General features: G+C 43.3%; 1 protein-coding gene across 2 annotated transcripts in view; it reads left to right on the top strand.

Annotated features, from left to right (window-relative positions):
• The window catches only part of PDE3A (phosphodiesterase 3A), a 305,739-nt gene extending 294,066 nt beyond the window's left edge, over positions 1-11,673 (top strand). For both annotated transcript variants that reach the window (XM_060689573.2, XM_060689565.2), the window contains 4 exons: positions 1,209-1,412; positions 4,122-4,277; positions 5,745-5,982; positions 11,284-11,673. In XM_060689573.2, coding sequence (XP_060545556.2) covers positions 1,209-1,412; positions 4,122-4,277; positions 5,745-5,982; positions 11,284-11,522 — 837 coding nt within the window. In that variant the 3' untranslated portion in view covers positions 11,523-11,673. The remainder of the gene's footprint in view (positions 1-1,208; positions 1,413-4,121; positions 4,278-5,744; positions 5,983-11,283) is intronic.
• Positions 11,674-14,156: the final 2,483 nt, after the last annotated feature.

The following is a 14,156-nucleotide window of genomic DNA, read 5'->3' as shown; positions in this document are numbered from 1 at the left end:
CTGAAGTCTCCTGGGAGCGAAAATGGGCCACGGGGGCGGGGGGGCACTGCGCACACACACACCGTGCCCTGTTTTGGGCCTAGGAGACCTCTCTGCACTTACCTGGGAGCCAAAATAGGGCATGTGGGGACTCCTGGAAGGGGCAGGGCGGGGCCAGCCAGCAATTTAACTAAGTGGTTCACTCAAACCAGCCCGAACTGGCTGAATCCCACCACTGGGGGTGTCCAACCTTGGCAACTTTAAGACTTGTGGACTTCAACTCCCAGAATTCCCCAGCCAGCATGGAATTCTGGGAGTTAAGGTCCACAGGTCTTAAAGATACCAAGGTTGGACACCCCTGGTTTAGATATTCATATACCAAACATTCTACTAGTTATACACCTACGAGAACGCCTTCTGCCACCAGTAGCCTCTCACCGGCCAGTATGCTCCCATAGAGAGGGGCTCCTCAAGGTGCCATCAGCCAAACAGTGTTGGCTGGCGGCCCCCAGGGGGAGAGCCTTCTCTGTGGGGGCACCTGCCATCTGGAACAAGCTCCCCCCGGAGATACGGAGGATCCCGGACTTATACACTTTCCGCCGTGCCCTCAAGACATTTTTATTTCAACAGGCTGGCCTGGCCTAACCTCCTTTTTAATTGTTAATTTTAAATTTGTTTTAAAATAATAGGGGAGTTTTAAATTGTTTGGGCCAAATTATTTAATGGGCTTTTATATTGTTTTTAAATTTTGTATTATGTGTGTTTTATCTTTTGGCTGTTCACCGCCCTGAGTCCTTTGGGAGTAGGGCGGTATATAAATTTAATAAATAAAAATAAACATATTTGTATGACATATATATCACTTTTAAAGCATTTAAAATTCTAGAACAAAATCGGATGCTCCCCTTTGGGATTTAATAGCAATGTGGGAAGCCAGAGACTTGCAGATCACTAGGGACATAATTGTTCAGTAAAAGACCAAATGTTCACATGCAAAACATTGGCCTCATCATTAAATAAGTATTACACGATCACTATTGTTCACTCTTGAGAGTTTCCACCAACGTTCTATTCTGTTGGGTTTTTTTAAAATAAGTTCTAAAGCAAATTCCCCTTTATGCAAATGTGGTTAACTTCGGGAATGCATATCATTTATTTAGTTTCAGCAGACCTGCCATCTCTCAGATCTTTTGGAAATAAATATTCTCTCCATCTCTCTGTGTATGTAGGCCGTTCTCTATAATGACCGTTCTGTTCTCGAGAACCATCATGCGGCAGCTGCGTGGAATCTTTTCATGTCCAGGCCAGAATATAATTTTTTAATCCATCTTGATCATGTGGAGTTCAAGCATTTCCGGTTCCTTGTCATCGAGGCCATTTTGGCCACTGATCTGAAGAAGCACTTTGATTTTGTAGCTAAATTCAATGCCAAGGTAAACACAATCCCTGTGTCTTATTAAGGTTCAAATCTTCATATAGGAGCCTAGAAAATCAGCAAAGAAAGTCAGTCAAATCCTACTACTGCGGTAGGCTGATATTAGGATTTTCCTGGAGCTAGCCTTTCTCCAGCAGATTCCTTGGTAGATAAAGTGTTCTTCCTTCCTTCCACCAAGTCATATCAGAAAGGAGCTGAACCAAGAAGATTACAGATAAAAGAATAATGTTATTATCTAGTGTAAGACTATCCTGTTCTATAAAGAAGCTGAAGAAGTGTGATTCGGATAACACAGGGGTCAGCAACCTGCGGCTCTGGAGCCGCATGTGGCTCTTTCACCCATCTGCTGCGGCTCCCTGTCACTCAAAATATGCGTCACAACTGCCTATGTGCGACACCTGCTGGCACGTGATTTATTGAGGTTTTCAACCCCCAGTAGGCCAACCATGGATAAATCCAAGAAAAGAAAAGTTTCAGACAAAAGCAGAAGGTTTAATTCAACTACATATGCTAGTTTTGTGGACGCTCAAGAAATAGTCAGGCACGGGAAGGGTTTTGTGGCTCCCGGTGTTTTCTTTTCTCTGGGAAACGGGTCCAAATGGCTCTTTGAGTGCTTAAGGTTGCAGAACCCTGGGATAACAGAATGAGAGAATAACTGTTCTGCCCCAGCTACGGACCCCAAAGAATGCAGCACACACAAACTCTATACAAAGCTTATTTTACTCAAATAACTTAGTCTTTATCATTCAAAGGCTGTTAATAAACTGTCTTAACAGCCTACCAGAATTCTAAGATAAGGTAATCACAGTCTTACTAGAGTTGGCAGAAAGCCCAGAAGCAATTTTGCAGACACGAAGCAGAGTGAACTAAAGTTGTTCTCTACAGCTTGTTGCAAGCAGCATTCCTCCTTAAATAGGCTAAGGGAGTGGCCAATTAGCCCCAAACCTTACTCTCGAGGAGACCTCCTCCTGAGGAGCCACTCCTGCCTTTTGGCAGCTCTGCATGCCCGTGCATTGAGAAGTGGCTCCTCCTCTTCGTCCTCTTCACTTAAAGGATCTTCTGGAGGTTCTGAAGGCCCTGACTGAATCCCTGCCTCTAGCACCACATCTTCTACAGCCTCCTCACTGTCCGACTCGAGCACCAGCTGCACAGGCTGCTGACGGAGCACCACACCAGCCTCCTCGTTGTCGGAATCAGCTACAATCTGCACAGGCCGCTGACGGACCACAACAATAACAGAATTGGAAGTGACCTTAGAGGTCTTCTAGTCCAACCCCCTGCTGAAGCAAGAGACCCTATACCAGGGGTGTCAAACTCAAGGCCTGTGAGGTGCTTAAATCTGGCCAATGGGGCCGGCCTGGAAATATCAAAGGATCGGTCCGTGGTGCCTCTGCAGGCCAAAACGGGCTTCCGGGGGGGGGCGCATGTAGCCCCCATGCAGCCCGTTTCTGGCCTCACTGGCTTCTAGCAGCACTGCTGGCCAAAAACGGGCTCTGTTGGCCATGTGGAGGCCTCGTTTTTCACAAGCAGAGTGCTGCAGGAGGCCATGGAGGCCCCTTTTTGGCTGGCAAAGTGTTGCAGGAGGCCGTTCGGGCCAAAAGTGGAGCAGACAGGGCCACATTCGGGACCCCCCATACCCCGTTTTGGCCAGCAGGGTGCTGCAGGAGACGTCCATCCCATCTTCCTCCCTTCCCCACCACCCCAGCTCGTGGAGAAGAACTACAATGCTGATCCGGCCCTCAAAGAAATCCAGTTTGACACCCCTGCCCTATACCGTTCCAGATAAATGGCTGTCCAGTCTCTTCTTAAAAGTCAGCGATGGAGCACCCACCCACAACAGAACCAAAGCAGAATCAGATCTGATTAATACATGTATGGGAGGAAGACCAGCAATCGCTAGGGCTTGAAGTTAGATCGAGAAGTTTAAAAAAAAAAAAAAGATGATAGTGATAAACCTGTATAAAAACTGTATAAAAACTGTACCAGAACAGTTTTTTCCCGAACGCCATCATTCTGCTAAACAAATAATTCCCCCAACACTGTCAAACTATTTACTAAGTCTGCACTATTATTAATCATCTCATTGTTTCCACCACCCATCTCCTCCCACTTATGACTGTATGACTGTAACTTTGTTGCTTGTATCCTTACGATCTATATTGATATTGTTTCCTGATTGCTTATTTGTACCCTGTGACTATCATTAAGTGTTGTACCTTATGATTCTTGATGAACGTATCTTTTATGTACACTGAGAGCCTATGCACCAAGACAAATTCCTTGTGTGTCCAATCACACTTGGCCAATAAAAAATTCTATTCTATTCTGTGCTATGCTATGCTATGCTATGCTATGCTATGCTATGCTATGCTATGCTATGCTATGCTATGCACCAAAGACGAATTCCTTGTGTGTCCAATCACACTTGGCCAATAAAAAATTCTATTCTATTCTATTCTATTCTATTCTATTCTATTCTATTCTATTCTATTCTATTCTATTCTATTCCATTCTATTCCATTCCATTCCATTCCATTCCATTCCATTTTCTATAGTGGCAAACCAAGGAAATGCACCCAAATAATAATCCCTACCTAGGAAAGGGTTCTTGTGCAGTATACATCATGTTCACCTTTGGAATTGCATTATGTTATGTTTGATCACAACTGTCTCAAGGTGCTTTTTCTAATAACACGTTACCTGCCAGGTGAACGACGATGCGGGCATCGATTGGACAAACGAGAACGACCGATTATTGGTCTGTCAGATGTGCATCAAACTGGCCGATATCAATGGTCCAGCCAAGTACAAAGATTTACATCTAAAATGGACCGATGGCATCGTGAATGAATTTTATGAACAGGTGAGAAGATAACAATTGTTATGAAAATTTTTTTTTTTTTACTGCCTTATGAAAAATGCCCATCTTTTTAGTCTTTAGCTTATTTTCCAAGCTTTTGAGAATGGCAAAGACTTTGCTCTGGACAATTCACAATAATGAAAGCAAATTATTTCCATAAATCATGGTAAATCAGTTCCTCTTAATTCATTCTTCTAAATAGTCAAATGTTTTTCAAAACTTTAAAATGCAAAAACAAAAAACAAAAACCCACACTCACCTTCCTTAAAAGCTATTGGTCATTATTATTATTTTTTTAAAAAACTATTTTCAGAAAGCATGCTAAAAGGAACAGAGTTGGTTGTTAGCATTTTAAAATCCTTGTCACCAGCCCAGTTGTGCAAGCATGGCTTAGATTTCTTTAGAAAATACTCATTTATTAAGTACCTTGACCATATAGTAGATTTGTTGCTCTGGTTAATGTCTCTTTCTTTTTTAGACTGGTTTCCAGTTCCACTCTTAAGAGATATTTAAGGCTACACAAGAGAGCCAGTTGTTCACACAACCCTCCTAAATTCAATGGGTTGAATTAAACCCATTTTCAGTGTTCATGTAATCTTTTGAACTATAAACTGACCAATGAGATGAACCAAACGAAACTATTGTGTTCAGATTATCACACATCGCCCAATTCCTAAGAGAATCTGCTTCCTGGATCTATGTAACATAGTGAACCATAAGCTGTCTTAACAAGTTTACAGGGAATTACTTTTGATTAAAAAGGACGCGGTGGCTCAGGGGTTAAGATGCTGAGCTTGTCGATCGAAAGGTCGGCAGTTCAGCGGTTCGAATCCCTAGTGCTCCGTAACGGGGTGAGCTCCCGTTACTTGTCCCAGCTTCTGCCAACCGAGCAGTCCGAAACCACATAAAAAAAAAATGCAAGTAGAAAAATAGGGACCACCTTTGGTGGGAAGGTAACAGCATTCCATACGCCTTTGGCGTTGAGTCATGCCGGCCACATGACCACGGAGACGTCTTTGGACAGCGCTGGCTCTTCGGCTTTGAAACAAAGCTGAGCACCGCCCCCTAGAGTCGGGAACGACTAGCACATATGTGCGAGGGGAACCTTTACCTTTACTTTTGATTACAAAGAAGGAAACCAGCAGAACATAACTAAAGCACAGACATAAAAGAAATTCTAACTAAGTTTAAAACTAATGGAGTTTAGTATGTCCTTTGAATACAGAGGCTTGGTCTTGCAGCAATTTACTTTCCACATGCATATAACAATAATCTTCCTCAATCTGGCTGCTGCCAGGTCTTCTGGGATTCCAACTCCCAAGAATTCCTAGCCAGCATTCCTGGATTTTGGAAATCTGGGAATATCAGACACAGCACGCCTGAAGGTTGAGAAGGGTGGCTTAGCCCCATTAGCGAACTGGAAATCATCCCAATTGCCTTTGATTAATAGAGTGCCTCCTGTTTCCCAAGGGTGATGAAGAAGCCAGCTTAGGTCTCCCCATCAGCCCTTTCATGGACCGCTCTGCTCCGCAGTTAGCAAAACTCCAGGAATCCTTCATCACTCACATTGTGGGACCCCTGTGTAACTCCTATGACTCAGCAGGACTGATGCCGGGTAAATGGATTGAAGATAACGACGAGTCAGGAGATACCGATGAACACGAAGAGGATTCCCCAGACATGGACTCCTGTGACAGCCATGAAGCAAGTACGTTTGTCCTAGGTTTTTTATTTTATTTTATTTCATTTTATTCGCCTCTGACCCGCTGGTTTCCCAATAAAAATGCTGCATGCCCACCCCAAGCTCATTTCGCAAAAAGTTATTCTGAGTCAAATTTATGGTTTGTGGCAAGGAGGCCCACAAGATAATCGATGTAAAGCAAATAGGTAACATCATCAGTGCTAATCTACTGGCACTGATGATGTTGCCTAGTTGGGTAATGAAACGTCTGTAAGAAAACAACCAAGCTCAGAGAGCACCAAGGGCCCCCTCATTTGGATTTCTTAGAAGTATGTTACGTGGGGGTTTTGGTTGTTGTTACAATTACCAGCATTGTCTGATCTAAGACGCAATATCAAATTGTAAACCACAAATGGGCAACTACATCTCTAGATCAGTGGTGGGTTTCAAAAATTTTTACTACCGGATCTGTGGGTGTGGCTTGGTGGGCATAGCAGGAGAAGGATACTGTAAAATCTCCATTCCCTCCCCACTCCAGGGGAAGGATACTGCAAAATCCCCATTTCCTCCCTTATCAGCTGGGACTCGGGAGACAGAGAATAGATGGGGGCGGGGCCAGTCAGAATTTTTACTACCGGTTCTCCGAACTATTCAAAATTTCCACTACCGGTTCTCCAGAACTGGTCCGAACCTTCTGAAACCCACCTCTGCTCTAGATGCTGCTCTGCATCTAATTTCATTCAAGTTATTTCTAATTTCATACAAGTGGGCAGCTTCCTTGCTGAGTGTGGAGCTAGTCCACTCCCTTGGTGCACTCTGGATAGTGCACGAGTAGTCTTCTGGCTAATTTAACATTTCAATTTATGAAATAAACAATGGGCAACTTCCAACAATAAAAGCCAACAAAACTCTAAAGAACAACAAAAAATTAATATAGCAAAGATTACAATTAAAAAGATGGGAAGGAAGGAAGCAGGACACGCCAGTGGGAGGTGGGATCTTCTCTTAATCTGTCAACCTATTTCCACCGTGATATGCCTCCAAGCCAACTGTCGGAGCCAGATCTTCAGGCCCTTACTGAAGGTCAGAAGGATGGGAACAGATTTCACCTCAGGTGACACACCTGTGTCAGAATTGCTATCCAGTCCCATTTCAACACATGTATTTACTCAGTCTTTCTGCATGTTCTGTAACCTTGATTGAGTGACCCACAAGCCAAAGCAGCATTCATTCATTCATTCATTCATTCATTCATTCATTCATTCATTCAAAGTTATACTAAACAATCCAAATTGTCGGGGTGAAACTATGTGGTTCAAATTCAGTCTTCCCAACAGCAAGTTTCAAGGTAAGAAATAGGGAGTTGTGTGTAACATACGACCTTGGTATCCCCACCCAGGCACTTCTGTCTGTCTACGTTAAAGACGACATCTACAAACTTATTCAGAATTACAGATTCAGGTGATCTTGGATGGGCAAAGTATGACTCACCAAAGGACAATTCTAGCAATTCACAGTAGAGCATCCCCAAGAAATAATAAGAAAACGGGATCTTCTCCCTGGGAGATAGGACATGTGGCACTTACATTTCCAGAATCTCTCACTATGTTCTGACGTAGGCTTCCCAAGAGCATGAAGCAGACTCCGTGTCCCGACAACCCCCCTCTTTTTTGGGGGGGGGGAATTTTTTTTTATTTTTAAACAAAACTTAAAACATAAAACAATTATCATCCATTACAGAAAGTGTATTGGTCGGTTACAAATCTTTTGTGCTTAACCCTCTATCCAACATTTTCTTATTTAACAGTTTATTACATTATTATTCTTATTTACCAATTATTTAACAGTAAATTGTCCTCTATAAGGGGAAAAAGAAACCCCCTTTATATGTTTTATTATCTTATCCATTTCATATTTCATATTTCATTTCCATTCTTTCTACCGACAAAACCCCCTTTTTATTCTGTGAATTCCTCTCATTTACATCCAGCAAAGTCTTTCAAGGGAGAATTTACAGTCACAGATCTTATCTGGCTTGGAGAGCTGCCAGGCCGATATCTTCAAAACTTGGCAAGAAATCTCTTGAGAGTCACGAACCAATTAGGCGAACTAATTGTCTCCTGCAAACTCCCCTCCCCTTTCGCTCCTCTTTATTCCCTCTGGGAGGGGCCATTCATCGTCCACCTGTGACCTTACTCCCTAGTCGACCCTTGTTCTTTAGCTGTTCCCTTCGTCTGGCAACTCTGTGCATGCGCACGCTGAGAACAGGCTCCAGCTGTTTGTCTGCCTCACTGATGTCTGACTCTGAAGGCAACTAATAACTGGCATACGGCCCTGGCCCCATCTCTGCCTTGGACGCAGAGCCCTCATCAGAGCTTTTCCCAGACTCCAGGACTGGCCCATGTTCCTCCCCAACCTCCTCACTGTCCGAATCTGCTGCCAGCTCCGCTGGGCCACAACACACTACATGATATGAGCAAAATGCCACAAATGGAGTTACAGCGACTCACAAGGAGCATGTATGAAATGATTTCCAGCAAAATGTTTTGTTGTTGTATTAACCATTCAATCATGTCCAACTTTGGGTGACATTATAGGCAAATGCTTTCTATGATAGGCTGTCAAGAACAGCTTTCAATTGATGAATGTTCAACATTATATCAGAGCTGATGTTATCAAGCCAACATGTTTTTGGTTTGCCCTTTCTCCCTTGCCCATTAGCCATTCCTAACATCATTGCCAACAAAATGTGGGATGTGATTAACACCTTTCTGGCCTCTCTGGAGCCCTGCGAAGTATGGGAGGGGGTATCTCCCAGGAAACCAGAGAGGGAATGTTTTATTATGGAGGGCTAGTTCAGAATTGAAATTCTTTCTGATTAAACCTGGAGGCTTCCTACAGGGAATTGAAAGTTTTCTAAGAAAGGATTGAACTGGATTTGGGCTGTCCCATCGTGAAAAGCTCTTTGTTTGAAGTTGGAAAACTTGAAGGACTCAAGAGTTTGGCTTCCAAAGTGCTAATCTATGCACGCATTTCTTTGACACAAAGCATTCCTGAGTAATACTTCCTCCCTAATGTTTTGTTTCCTTTTATTAAAACTTCTGGGGGGGGAAAAAAAAGTGCACCATGCAAGTTAGCAAAGACAGGAATGCAAATCTGGGGAGCGGTAGAATCCCAAGTGTTTTCACAGAATCTTAGACGAAAACATGAAAAAAATACTTTAACCAAGCAGAAGCAGTTTCTATGCAGTTAGATCCGAAGGTGTCCTCCTGGCCTGGCATATTCATAGCACCAGAATGTAAACCTTATGAAGCGGTAGCTTAATCAGCTGAATCTTTGGTTGCTAGTTAACTTAATTAGCTTAACTGGTTTCCTTTGCAGCAGGGGTTGGACTAGATCGGGGTGTCAAACTCAAGGCCGCAGGCCAGATCCAACTCATGGGGTGCTTAGATCTGGCCCGTAGGGCCAACCTGGAAAGAGCAAAGGACCGGCCCATGGTGTTTCTGCCAGCGAAAATGGAGCTCGGGAGGGCCATCTTCCTGAGCTCCATTTTCACTGGCAGACAGTTGCAGGAGGCCAAAAATGGAGCTCGGGAGCCCATTTTCACTGGCGGAGTGCTTTGGCCACCACAGGCGGCCCCGACATGAGTGACGTTGAGCTAGCCACACCCACCTTGGCCCCCCAAGGTCAAATACAACCCTGATGCGGCCCTCAATGAAATCAAGTTTGATACCCCTGGATTAGATGATACTTGCATTTTTCCCCCCCAATTCCTTAGTTCCATGTTATTGTATTTGTCTGATAAGTATTGGTCAGTTGGTAAGGTTGGCAAGAGATGACTAGGCTGGGGATTGAGGACAAAGCAAGGTCAAACATGGGACAATAAAAACATGTTACGACCTCATCACACAAAAGTTAGATACAGGAAGAGGGGAAATATGTGTATTCAACTAGTTGTTCCATGCCAGGCATACAAATTGCTGCTGGATCTTTTTTTCACAATTCATTTTGTGGTTGAAGATAGACTGGAGTCCCAGGAGGGAGGGTCTGCTTAACAGGGGGCAAAGAGGCAGCAGAGCTTGGATAGTCCGGTAGGTAGGAAGAGGATTAAGACAGTCCCTCCCTAGTGTGAAGTTTCCAAAAGATGCCCTAATTAATTCATGAGCCATGAACCGAACTTCAAAAGAAATACAGTCATTTATTAGGAGCACTATTTCGGCAATATTCGGATGCAGTTAGAACTAATCCCATGTGGATTTATGTTCCCCTCTGACCCTGCCTCTCCCCTCCTCTCTGGCCATGTCATAAATCACATTCTCCAATTAACCACTTTGGCTGGCTGTGAAATCCAACACCCTCCTTCTGATTGCGGTCAGGAAGAATATATGGAATGCACTTCAGTTAGGGAAATCAATCAGCTCTATCAGTTCTCCCTCCCTCCTGCTCATGGCAACTTGAAAGCTTTGCAAGTTGACACCTAGCAGTTCAGAGCATATCTGCAATTATGTAGATAGTTGCTTTAGTTTGGCAAGATTCTGTCTGTAGGTGAGAAACAATAAAGAACCTACTCAGAAGTAACTCCACGTGTCATTGCTGGTTTCTTGGGGCCTGACAATTTTGCTGAATTGTATTCAAAATTGGCAACAACTTTTCAGCAATATCCCTCTATCAAACTGTTCTCAACAGAGAAAACTATTCTAAGTCCTACACATGGTCCTTATTTGCTTTATTCCAGCTGGGTCCTGCCTATTCTTATTACCGTATTTTTTGGAGTATAAGACACTCCGGACTATAAGACGCACCTACCTTTTTTGAGGAGGAAAAACAAGAAAAAAAAAATCTGCCTCTGCCTCCCAGCAATTTGCCTCTTTGCAGCAAACAGCCTGCTTTAGTTTCATGTTCATTTTCAGCACAGCCTGATTAGCACAAGAAAACAAAAATCTGCCTCTGCCTCTGCAGCAATTTTCCTCCTTGCAGCAAATGGGGCGCGCGGCAATAGGCAATGGCAATCCCTGCAGCCTGAAACAGCTGAGGGTCAGGAGGCTGATCCAACTGACAATCAGTTGCTTGTGCTAAAATCAGGCTGTGCTGAAGCTGAAATGGGCTGTTTGCTGCAAGGAGGTAAATTACTGGGAGGCAGAGGCCAAAGGGCGGAGCTACATTCAGTGTATAAGACGCACCTCAATTTTTACCCTCTTTTATGGGGGAAAAGTGTGTCTTATACCCCAAAAAAATACAGTACATTTTTGTAGAAGTAAGCCAGGTCTTTTCAGACTTTTCTCCCAATGTGAATGAGGCTTCATGTTTGCTTATCGTCTTCTTTGGCAGGAAAGAAAAGGAGGAAAGTTTACTGCCAGATAACTCAGCACTTAGTGCAGAACCATCAGATGTGGAAGAAGGTCATTGAAGAGGAAGAGAGGAGAGCTGGGAAGGACAAGCAAAGTGGGGAGCCATCAACGGCACTGCACTCGTCCTCTGAACAAATAGAGGCGATTAAAGAGGAGGAAGAGGAGAAAGGAAAGGCCAAAGAGGAAGAAGATGACACAGCTTCAGAAGCAAACCAATGACAGTGACAGGAATTTTGTACAGTATTTGGTGCAAGGACATCTTGCATAACAGTTGTTTTTACAAGCCAGCACAACGTTTAGACACAACACTGTAGAAATATGGGGTAATTCACCTACAGCTGTTTAACCCTTCCTTCCTTCCTTCCTTCCTTCCTTCCTTCCTTCCTTCCTTCCTTCCTTCCTTCCTTCCTTCCTTCCCATGAGGTTCATTGCTTTCACAGTTCAATGGCCCTTTTTACAAACTTTCAAATACATTGGAGAATTATAAATATATATATATATATATAATTATATAAATACAGTATATATATATATACATAAAATATTAGCCTGGGTTTATAAGCTGCATATTTGTTTATTTGTTCTTTTTAAAAAGAAGATTATACGATGCTGCCTGTGACGTTATTAAAAAAAAAAAGGGAAGGATTTGAAAATGAGACAATACTCTATGAAATGGAGAAGGCCTTACTGCCCTTGGTTTGTTTGTTTGTTTGTTTGTTTGCCAAAGTGGAATAACTGATTGTGTAAGTTAATGGTTGATCCCGACTGCCAGCATAGATGCGCCTGCAGGACATCAGGCGGACACAAAACAGGAGCGCCACAATTCACGGAGCAAAGGGAAGGACGTTCTGCTTTGGAGACTGGCTGTGACACACTGGGCATGTCACCGCAGAAGATTTATGCACCTCCATTGCAGAGAACTTGCTCTCTCTCTTTCTCAGCCTGGAGAACTCTGCCTCGGACCTCTTGCTCGTTCTTCCACACAACTCAGTAAAATCCAGACGGAGGTGAGCCCACAACAGCTCTGGAAAACAGGACTTCCCATTTCTGGAGCGAGCTGCCTCTGTCTCTGTTTGGTGGGTCTTGATTGTTTTTTTCCGAAAAGGCCATGTCCCTCGAAGACTTGTGTGAGCTGCAACTCCTACCTGTATATTGCACAACTGTCTATGCCACCTCCCCTTCCCCCACGTTGGGCGAGCAAGTTTCAAGCAAGCCTCGCATATTAATCTGCTGAAGAGAAGGTGGTGGTGGTGGGAATATTCTATGGCGTCTGAAGGAATTTCCAATTTGTTGAATTGAGATAGACTTTGGAGAGAGACACTTTAGGATCCCTCTCGTCCTTACCACCTTTTGTTGCATCCTCATCTTTTCATGTGTCTTGTGGGGTCTCAGAAAGGTGACTTTAAAGGAGGACCATGAATGAAAAATGCCGGGTAACCGTTTCTTCTGCTTTTCATTGGAATGTGTTGTGTATGGGCTATGAACCCAGTGCCTGGTGACCTCAATCAGAAGGAACTCAAATCTACTTCAAGGGATCCATTCTTCATCGATTTGTTTGTCATAAGCTGATTGCATGTGATTACGAGGAGTCTGGAGCACATAGACAATTTATATGAAACACTGCCTAGGACTCACTGCAGTCCTACACCAAGTCAAATGCCCCCTCTAGAAGGGAGGCCTTCAGCTTCCAGAATTTTTCAGACAGCTTGGTCATTGCTGAGGATTCTGGAAGACACATTTCTAGAGGGTCTCAACAACATTAAGGAAGGCTGTCATCTTGCATTTTCCCTCCATGACGCGGAGGCCATTTTGTAGATGCAGTGACCCATCTAATATTTTAGCCAAGGAAATGTCACTTACCATTTATCTGTCCCCTTCCACAACCACGAGAAATTTCCAAAGAACTCCGTGGTTCTTCAGGACAGCAGTTTGGAAGCGAGGGGATCTAAAACCAGGGGTCCCCAACCTTGGCAACTTTAAGACCTGTGAACTTCAACTCCCAGAATTCCCCTTGCTGGCTGGGGAATTCTGGGAGTTGAAGTCCAGAGGTCTTAGTTGATAGATAGAATTGGTTTCTGGCCCAAGGAGAATTGGAAAGCAACTATATAAAACAAGAAAAAGAAACTTTAGCATTATCCTTCTCCCACTAAGGCAGGAATCCATTATGCTGTTGGTTTTCAAGAAAAGTGATTTTGTCCTGCGTTTCATGTTCGTTGACCGCATCATAAGCAGACTAAATTCTGTTTTGATGTTCTCATGTACCTATATTAAGGAAAACCTGGTGATCTGACAAGTATCATTTCAGGAGATCTTTCAAATGTCTCCTTTGGGAGGCTATAGGTATGAATGCCAGAATGTAAAGAAAATAGTATAATTTAGGGAAACAAAGACAATATGACTTGCCTATTTCTCCCATGCTATTTATGTCCTCCATCTGGGCAGTGTTCAATTTTATTTTTAAAGTGAATACAATCCCATTCCTCCCTTTGAAATGCAGTTTGGATGAATGACCCGGAACTGCAGAAGAAACTTTGATATCAAAGTTTGTCTACCTTGATTGTATGTCTTGGCAGCTATAAAGGCAAGATCCCAATACGTGGGGAAAATTCACCAGCAGGCTTAGGACTTTGTTAGATGAATCAGTTTTCCATTTTTAATGGTTACTTCTTTGCTCACAACTAATTTCTATTAGCCTACATGTAAATACAGACACTTTTTAGTATCCTGTTGATAGTCAAGGGAAGTTGGGTTGTATTTGTAAAGATAATTAAAAAGAAAAGATTCACCCCACCCCATAAAATGTAACTGTTTTTGAATTTGACAAATGAAGTCCTGCATGATTGGGAATGGAAT

This window comes from Pantherophis guttatus, chromosome 7 (genome assembly GCF_059756535.1).
Source record: "Pantherophis guttatus breed Tessera chromosome 7, ASM5975653v1, whole genome shotgun sequence".
In the NCBI taxonomy this organism is placed as follows: domain Eukaryota; kingdom Metazoa; phylum Chordata; class Lepidosauria; order Squamata; family Colubridae; genus Pantherophis; species Pantherophis guttatus.
Note: the sequence above shows the minus strand (reverse complement) of the source record. Positions and strands in the feature narration are given on the sequence as shown.